Below are 9657 nucleotides of genomic sequence, written 5' to 3' on the forward strand. Positions count from 1 at the left end.
TAGCTGAAATCAACTAACACACCAGCTATTCCTGTACAAACTGAGTTGTGGCTTAGCGTAGGAGGCTGTACACAATGCTAAACTCTACAGTTAAGATCAAGAGAGAGTTTAATCGAGGGATCTTCACAGAAAAGCCTTGTAAGTAGCCTTACACACACACACACACACACACACACACACACACACACACACACACACACACCTACTACAGCCTCGAGCATTTTTAACCCCCTTTCTCCAATAGCCTCTTAAAAATCTTTCCTACCGTAGTGCTTGGACGAGATTGAGATCCACAAACTCATGGAGTTCAACAAAAGCCTGAAGTACTTTAATATTAAAGTCATCCCTGTAAAAGAAAGATGGAGAAGTTGAAATAGTAACTGTTTAATTTAATGTTCAGAGGTTGGGCTTTTGTGGTGGTTGGGTTATTTTATTTTCATTGGCCAGTGACCAAGCTACGGTCACTGGTCCAAACCAGGCAACTTCAACAATAACCTTAAGGAATTATTTTTATTATTAGCTAATTGAAAAAAGGACAACGTCATCAATGCACAAGCTGTGGATTAGGAAGAGGACTGTGGGGTCCTTGGTGCCCTCTGAGCTTGGTTGTTGTCTTGCAGATGTTTCATGACCCAACTAGATAACATCATCAGTGCTAGAAGGGAGTGGAGTTTGGGAGGAGGAGGAGCAAATTAAACCTCCAAAGGATGTCCAAGCAACGAGGTGAATCACCCAGAAACAGGACACGCCAAAATTAAAGCTGCCACTGCAAACTTTTTCTTAGCTGGCGCATATTGTTACATCAGGCCCTGGTGTCACAACTGCACACCATTCTTCTGCAGACGGTGTCCTCCTCTGTCCAAGGCAGGGACTGTTGTTGGTGAGGAATGATGTTCACAAATATTTTCTTACCTCCAACCTGCTTACCTGACGTTTCATTACCCAACTAGGCAACATCATCAATGCTAGAAGGGTGTAGAGTTAGGGAGGAGGAGGAGGGGGGGAAGAGGAGGAAGAGAAGGAGAGGACTTTGTGGTCTTTGATGCTCTCTGAGCTTGGTTCTTTTCTTGCAGACACTTCATTACCCAACTAGGTAACATCATCAGTGCTAGAAGGGAGTGGGGTTTGTGGAGAGGAGGCTTATAGTCCTAAAAACATTTCTATACATATACATGAAAGCATAAATTCATTCAAATGAAATGTTAAAACCTAAGGGCACGTGGTGCTCTCTGAGCTTGGTTCTTTTCTTGCAGACGTTTCATTACCAAACTAGGCAGCATCATCAGTGCACTGCTGAGGATACCACTGGTGATGTTACCTGGTTTGGTAATGAAACATCTGCAAGAAAACCACCAGGATCAGAGAGCACCAGAGACACAGATGCCTGTTGACACAAACCACCATGAAACGGGAACAACCAAGCCCCCCCCCCCCCCCGTCGCCTTTCTTTTCGGGCCAGTGAGAATCCCATGATTGAGACAGTGATTCAGCATCATTTAATCACGTCCGATATGAAGCCCTGCAATTCACAGGGTGTGTCCGAAAAGCAGAAGCAGATTAAAATGTTGGGGATCCGCTTCCATCCTAAGAAAGGGCAGGTGGATTTTGACAGGCGGTTTCCAAAGACAGCCCCGACAAACCTCTCCAAGAATTTTAATTAATATGTCGAAAAACCCACTCATTAAGTCGGAGGCAAGCTGATGGTTGTGTAAACACTAGGAAGCCTTGGCCAATGGGGAAATGAACGTGGGGAGGTTCAGAGGCGGGCGGTTGTTTTTGTTTTTTATCTTTGACACAATCATATCAACCACGACAATCGTGCAATTGAGCAAGTAGCAACTCCAGAGAGTTTTTGAGGCCTTCGCCGTGTCACTAAGATCACGAGGCCTTTCTTCAAGACCTCATTATTATCGTATTCTGTTTTTCTCGGGGTAATTTTGGTCAAGTATGGCCTCCTCCATTGTAAACCGGGTAGCAATCACCTGTCTTGTCGAGAGGACGAAAGGAAGGGGAGGAGAGGAAAAGAAAAATAAAGGAATAATACGGCTGCCTCAGCAGATTGAAAGCAAGGGCGTATCGTTAATGTGAAACTGTCCTGCTTTCAATTCCTCACCTGGCGAATCCCAATTCTATAAATGCCCTGTAGGATTTTACCTGTCGGCGTTGCAAGCCAACACAGCAGAGTCTTTTAGATTTATGTTTGGGATGTGGATATTGTATTTATTTACATATTTACTTATCAAATGTATTGGCCGCCTATCTTACCATCTGGGCGGTAAATCTGGGCGGCTTATAGTCCTAAAAACATTTCTATACATATACATGAAAGCATAAATTCATTCAAATGAAATGTTAAAACCTAAGGGCACGTGGGGAGGGGAGGGGGTGGAGTGGGGGATGATGGGATCTGTGGTTACTCAATCAACCCCCTCCCACTGTGCTGTTCTGAACTGAACTGAAGAAGCTTCTTGGATGAGAAGCGAAACGTTTTCAAGGGGAAAAAAAAACCCAAGAAAGTTAAGTTGCCTTTTTGGAAAAACACCTTTGGGACGACTGTTGTGGGTCTGTTTGCCACCTTGAGTTATTTTTCAAAATAATAAAAGCAGGATGCAAACGAAGAAATAAATTCAGGTAGCCCTGGACTTACAAGCTCAACTGAGCCCCCCATTTTTGTTGCTAAACCAGACAGTTATTAAGTGACGTTTTGCCCCATTTTACGACGTTTCTGGCCACCGTTGCTGAATTTTGACCAGGGAAATGCTGCAACGGGTGAAAAATGGTCATAAGTGGCTTTTTTTCCAGTGCCGTTGTAAGTTCGAACGGTCACTAAACAAATTGTTGTAAGTTGAGGACTACCTGCAAAAGGAAAGGAAACCGGAGGTTCTAAATCCAGCTCTCCGTGTCCATCTTAAGGAGATACACCCCGGGACTGGCCTCCATTTACCTTTCACCGAGATAATCGCCGATAACGGTTTTATTGAGCCCTTCCCCTTTATAAAGGAACTCGGCAATGTCTTCTGGCATCTTCTGCAGGAGATCATTCTCGATGAGAAATTGAATTCCCTAAAAAAAAAAAAAAAAAGAAAACAAGAATTGAGGCTTTGTTGCTCTTTATCAAAATTTACATCCCGGAAATACAGAATAACAGAATTGGAAGGGACCTTGGAGGTCTTCTAGTCCAACCCCCTGCTCAAGCAGGAAAACCCTATAGTACCATTTCAGACAAATGGCTGTCCAATCTCTTCTTAAAAACCTCCAGTGATGGAGCACCCACAACTTCTAGAGGCAGGTTGTTCCACTGGTTAATTGTCCTCACTGTCAGGAAACTTCTCCTTAGTTCTAGGTTGCTTCTCTCCTTGATTAGTTTCCATCCGTTGCTTCTTGTCCTGCCTTCAGGTGCCTTGGAGAATAGCTTGACTCCCTCTTCTTTGTATTTAGCAATAGCATATTAACTCATGGCTTGTTTTAATCACAGTTTATTGAGCAAGGAAACTCATCTACCCTAAGGCTTGGCCACTTCATGGTTACACATTGCTAAATACTGCACTAACCTGTAGCTTCTTTTAACCATGGTTTATTGAACAAGGAAATTTGTCCACCCAAAGCTTTGGCCATCTCATTGCTAAAAACCACACTAATCCGTGGCTTATTTTCACAATGATTAATTGTGATTAATAATGTTAGGCTAACATGGTGGTTTGCTTGCTTTTGACTCAAATCTCACTGTGCAAATCTGGTTCTGCTTTTTGAGCCTTTAATAATAATAATAATAATAATAATAATAATAATAATAATAATAATAATAATAATAATAATAATAATAATAATAATAATAATAATAATAGTAATAGTAATAATAGTAATAATAATAATAATAATAAAGTTGGAAGGGACCTTGGAGGTCATCTAGGCCAACCCCCTGCTCAGGCAGGAAACCCTATACCATTTCAGACAAATGGCTGTCCAGTCTCTTCTTAAAAACTTCCAGTGTTGGAGCACTCACAGCTTCTGGAGGCAGGTTGTTCCACTGGTTAATTGTTCTAACTGTCAGGAAGTTTCTCCTTAGTTCTAGGTTGCTTCTCTCCTTGATTAGTTTCCATCCGTTGCTTCTTGTCCTGCCTTCAGGAGCTTTGGAGAACAGCTTGACTCCCTCTTCTTTGGGGCAGCCCCTGAGATTTTGGAACACTGCTATCATGTCCCCCCTCATAGTTAAAAATGGCATTTTAACTACCCTTTTGAAACCAGGACTTCATGGGAGCAATTCCTGGGCAAGATTTATTGCTCTTTTTTTCCTTCTTGAGACAGTTGGAACCACAAACGGCCCGAGTGGAAATACTGGGTTCATTTTCCCAAACAAACAAACAAATGGAAAGTTCAAAGCAGGAGTTCGGAATGGAGGAGAAATAAGGAAAAACAAATGTATTTTTGACGGAAGGAACCCGGAGGCCAGCCGCAGCACTTGGTGCCAAAAGGCAAGCGGTCCTTCCTCTTCCTGAGGGAGAAAAATGCATTGAATAATTTTATTATCAGGGTAAGCCCAAAGATATTTTATCAAGCCTGGAAACTCTTTTTAGTCTTGAAAAACCGGCTGCTGTTTTTCACTCCCTTTGTCTGTCTGTCTGTCTGTCTGTCTGTGGGTGCAGAAAACAGCTAAAGTAATGCTCTGCTTCAACCATTTGTTTAACAATCTTTCACAGTTACAGCAGCACGGGGGGGGGAGTCACTCGTGACAGGTCCTCGCACTTATGACAGCATCCTCGCGATTGGGAGCTTGGCAATCGGCATCAATTTACGACGGTTGCAGTATATAACCAGGGTCACGTGATTGCCATTTGCCATCTTCCCAGCTGACAAACAAAGTCAACGGGGAGAAACCAGTTTCGCTTAACGTCCGCACTGATTCGCTTAACAACCACGGGGGAAAAAAGGTTGTAAAATGGGGCACAACTTGCTGGACAACCGCCGCGCTTAGCAGCAGAAATTCAGGCCCCAATTGTGATCGTAAGTCAAGTGTTGCAAAAACTTCCCTAAATAAATATCTAGCCGAGACACAAAAAAACCAAGAATCTGATTTCCATTTGGAGGCAGCATTTGGTTACACAAAAGAATTGTGTTTCCTTCCACAAAACCACCAGGAGAAAAGCTGTTCAAGGGGTCTCTTTTCTCTCTCTCTCTTTCTATTTCTTTCTATCTCTCTCTTTCACTCTATCTCTCTCTTTCTCTCCCTCTTTCTTTCGCTTTCTCTTTCTCTCTTTCTCTCCATCTCTTCCCTGTTCTTTCTCGCTCTCTATCTTTCTCTCGTTCTCTTTCTATCTCTTTCTCTCTATCCCTCTCTCCATCCCTTTCTCTTTCTTTCTCTTTTTTCTTTCTTTCTCTTTCTCTATTTCACTCTCTCTTTCTCTCTCTCTCTCTCTTTCTGACCCTCTTTCTTCCTCTTTCTCTTCCTCTCCTTCTCTCTCTCTCCTCTCTCTCCCTCTCTCTCTCCCTCTCTCTCTCTTTCTTTCAGCTCTATGCTTTCTTCTAATGGGGCTTGTCTTCTGGAAATCCAGATGACTCAAGAAAATGAAATTAGCGTCATCGGAAACAAAATCAAGCTAACCCCGTAGGGAGAAGACGAAGTTCCAGATGTATTTAGCTCTTAGGAGGTGAACCAGACAAAAAGAACATGCCTTCGCTGAACTGTCTCTTTGAGATCTAATAAAGAAAAATGGAAAAATGGATGAAGACTGAAATGTAATAAGAGAGAGATACGTTTGCAGAACAGCCCTAGAGAGCATGCTCCAATGTTGCCAAGCTCCATTTATTGGGCTTTTCCAGCAAGGTGGTACAATGGAGATCAGAGGAGCTGGGTTAATAAAACAAGATGGCGTCTGTCACTGCGTGCTTGTAGCTGGGAATTCTGGCAGTTGGCTGGCTGGGGAATTCTGGGAGTTGAAGTCCACGAGTCTTAAAATTGCCAAGTTTGGATACACCTGACGTAAATCTACTATATTTTAATGAGTTAGGGGGTCATGCTGGCTGAGGAATTCTGGGAGTTGAAGTCCACAGGTCTTAAAAGTTGTCAAGGTTGTTCACCCCTGGCTTAAAGCATGCGATCAACGCCTCCAACTATAGCTGACTGAACAAACTGTGGTTAAACAAACCATGATTTGGGCCACATGAAGCAATTCAGCTCAAAGTACACATTCTCAAGAACTGAGAAAGTCTCACCTTCTTGGGATCCATGTTAAACTTTTTCCTTCCCATTGCAACTTGCTTATTCCTCTGGGTAGCTTTACTGTCAGTTTGGAGGGAAGAGGAATAAAAAAAGACAGAATTAGAACAAAAATGTGTTTCCTCAATTAAATTGAAGGCATTGTTTATGGGTCAGGTGAGCGCACAAAGAGCCTACAACCTAGCTGAATACCCCTTCTCATGGTTTAAAATTGTTGTTAACTCAGAGAAAAATCATACAGTAAGTAGCTTTAGCTTCATGGTAGAGAGTCAGAAATGGCATTTAAATATTCTGGCAAATGCAGGAGCCAGGAATTATAAGGTTTTAACCCACAAACCAGTTAAACTGGATTCATCCAAAGGAACGGATGGAATAATACACCGAGTGTCTGGATGCCAACAAGCGTTTAGGTTTTCTGCTTTGCTAGCACAATCCCACAACTAAAACGATTGCAGAGGCTTGATAAACAAACCACGGAGGTTGTGCCCAAAACGCCGTGAGATCTAGTTCAACCTTCAAAAAGTTAACACAAGAATCTCAACCTTCACATCTTGAAACCTTCAACTCTGGGTCCAGATGCACTAAAATAACACACTCTGAATAAGGGAAAATGGATTTTGTCTCTCTTATTTTTCCTCAAAGACAAACAAAAATATAATTTTTGTTGTCTTTGGGGGGAAAATAAGAGAGACAACCCCTTTCCCCTTATTACATTTTTGTTTGCTAAGATCCAAGTGCGAGTTAGGATAGAAAACCCTTTAAAATTTATTCCTGCTCCGGATACAGAACATGTTATCTTGCAGCTAAGGAAAAAAGATTATACAATAAATTGACTAAACAAAGAGATCTGATGCAAAAGTCTACAATTATTGACTGCAAAAAAGTTCCTGCCAGCAAATACTTTCCATGCAAAGGAATTTTTGTAGCTCTGGACTGAAATGTGGGATCCTTGGTATTCTTTGAACTTGGTTGTTTTCTTGCAGACGTTTCATTAACCAACTAGGTAACATCATCGGTGCTAGAATGGAGTGGGGTTTGCAAAGAGGAGGAGGAGGAGGAGGAGGACTGAGGGATCCTGGATGCTCTTTGAGCTTGTGGTTTTCTTGCAGATGTTTCATTACCAAACTAGGTAACATCATCGGTGCTAGAATGGAGTGGGGTTTGCAAAGAGAGGAAGAGGAGGAGGAGGAGGAGGAGGAGGAGGAGGAGGAGGAGGAGCACTCACCTCTCCTCTACGCTGGTCAGGTGATCAATCTCAGTCATAACTTCTGCGATCTCAAATTTTAACCGCTGCAGAAAGAACACAAAGTCAGAGTTTACCCTTGGCGAATGTTGTGGATGTGTCCTTTTGGTGCCGTCGGCTGGATTCTGTGTCTTCGTTCTTTATCCTAACCCTTTTTGTTTTTCTTGGTTTAGGGGTTGTTGTTTTTTTTGGGGGGGGGAATTGTGTTGTATTTTATGTCAGATGCCCTACTGTGAGCCACACAAACACAGAGTCATTCAGGAATGGGGCAGTGCCTAAATCCCATTGATCCAATTAAAATAATTAAAGGAGCTTTCCCAGAAAGCGCACCTGTGGGATAGTAAGTTTGTTCATTTCTTTTCTTTTCTTTTTCTTTTTAAAAGGAATTTAGATTCTTCATAAATCTCGAGATATCTTTATCTGCCCTGTCATTTTATCCACATGACGTGGCAGCTGAATTACCTTTGCTGAGTAGCAATTATTTTAAAAAAACAAACAAACTTGAGCTGAAAAAACGGCAGGACAACTTAACTGCCATAACACAGGGAGTCCCTCAACTTACATCTATCCATTTAGCGACCGTTCAAAGTGATGACTCTACTGAAAAAAAGTGACTTTCAGCCAATCCTCGCACTTACGACGACCACAGAATCCCTGCCATGGCGTGACCAAAATCCAGGCAGTGAATTGCTTAAGAACCGTGGCAGAAAAAGGTTGTAAAACTGAGCACGGATCACTTAACAACCCCCTGGCTTAGCCATGGGAATTCTACTCCCAATTGCCGTAAGTCAAGGACCCCCTGTGATCCAATCCAGGAGACAAGAAAGTTTATTAGAAAAAGAAATTGATTACCTCTATATCGTCAATTAATTCTTTTTTTCTGCGACGGATGTTTAAAAGTTCCTCTCTCTCCTCCGCAGACAGATCATCAGGCACTGGATGAAAAGAAAGGCACCCTTGTAAACCAATTGAAACTACTAATATTTTACTAGTGAATACTACACGGGCCTCCGCTTGGTGGGTGTCAATGTAAGGTAGACTCCATAAAAATACAGATATAGTCCTTGAACCCGTCGTAAGTCAAGGACTACCTGTACCAATTACTTCACCCTCTGTCCATAAGGAAAACTCCTTCAAACTCCAGTGAATGTTATTTCTTTAATAGCAAAGACCTTTAGGGCAGGTTTATTTTCCCAGAAAACACTCAACAATAATTAGCAAGCAACCGCATTAAAGCGTGCAAACCACATGTTGGCTAATGTTGACGCCGCTCACTTCGCTTAAAAAATTATAAAAGCAGATGGCCCCTCCAACTCTGTTGCAGAGTCAAGTCTGACACAATTAACCACATTAAATTATTCTACGTCAGTGGCAAAGAGCGCCCATGGAGATCTTTTAAACTGCAAGTGTTTTGTTTTTGGTTTTTTTTGCTTCCCTACAAACAGACACATTTAGGAAGCCGAAAAGGAAGATGGCAACTTTTAAAAAAAAATAAATGTAGCAGCTGAAAAAATTAGCTTTTGACAAGCTCCAAGGAGAAGCCCTCCTTTTTTTTTTTATTCTGCAGTGATTCATTTAACAGCTGCCGCAAGAAATGTTGTAAAATTGAAGCAAAACGAACTTAATGGCTGTCTCGCTTTTGGCCTCCATCGTGCGTGTTAAGTCGAGGACTGCCTGTATCCCAGCATCGCTTTGCTAACAAGAGGAAAATAAGCTTTGGGTGTTGGAAAACTTTTCCCAGAAAGGCTGAATGGGTAAGCAATATTATTCCAGGGTGGGGTGAAGTGTCTGTCGGAGTCGTTTGAAGGAAGAGATGGGGATGTATTACAAATAAGCAATTCTTGGGAGCAGCGGGAGGAAAGCTGCTTGTGTAAATAAAACAAGAAATATATTTTGGCTGCTCTTCCACGAACACACCTTTGATCTCCCAGAGTTTTTATAAGCAAAGATTTGGGCAGCGGGCTGATACTCTGTCAGACGACGAGAGGATATAGGCTCCGTCTGGTTAAGTAGCGTTAGTCAGGGTCAAACTTCACAAGCCGAGTCAAAAATTATCCCCCACCCACTCACTGTTTCAATTTCTTTAGCGGTAGAAGATTAGTAATCCCTGAGCTGACAGACTTTGGAAACCAAGAATTATGAAAAAGCAACTCATAATAAAAACGCCTAACTCTGCTGAAGGAGAAGGAGAAGAAGGAGA

At 42.2% G+C, this 9657-nt stretch overlaps 1 protein-coding gene across 1 annotated transcript; it reads right to left on the bottom strand.

Annotated features, from left to right (window-relative positions):
- Positions 1 to 261: 261 nt before the first annotated feature.
- LOC107299929 (cytohesin-3-like) lies at positions 262 to 9107 on the bottom strand. Its single transcript, XM_015829273.1, has 6 exons — positions 9079 to 9107; positions 8310 to 8496; positions 7440 to 7504; positions 6211 to 6277; positions 2945 to 3063; positions 262 to 346 (listed from the first exon to the last, which is right to left on the bottom strand). Exons 1-6 carry the CDS (start codon positions 9105 to 9107, stop codon positions 262 to 264), a joined length of 552 nt encoding a protein of 183 aa, XP_015684759.1.
- Between the last annotated feature and the right edge of the window lie 550 nt (positions 9108 to 9657).

This window comes from Protobothrops mucrosquamatus, unplaced genomic scaffold (genome assembly GCF_001527695.2).
Source record: "Protobothrops mucrosquamatus isolate PMUCROS unplaced genomic scaffold, P.Mucros_1.0 scaffold5728, whole genome shotgun sequence".
Taxonomy (NCBI): domain Eukaryota; kingdom Metazoa; phylum Chordata; class Lepidosauria; order Squamata; family Viperidae; genus Protobothrops; species Protobothrops mucrosquamatus.

What these genes read in the sequence shown, in the direction of transcription:
- LOC107299929 (XM_015829273.1), bottom strand. Translation starts at nt 9,107, where the DNA reads ATGGAGGCCAAAAGCGAGACAGCCATTAA. An exon ending in AAAAGCGAGACAGCCATTAA is followed by an intron (nt 8,497 to 9,078) that starts GTTCGTTTTGCT and finishes ATTTTTATGGAG; the next exon opens with TCTACCTTACATTGACACCC. An exon ending in GGCGATTATCTCGGTGAAAG is followed by an intron (nt 347 to 2,944) that starts GTAAATGGAGGC and finishes TTTCTTTTACAG; the next exon opens with GGATGACTTTAATATTAAAG.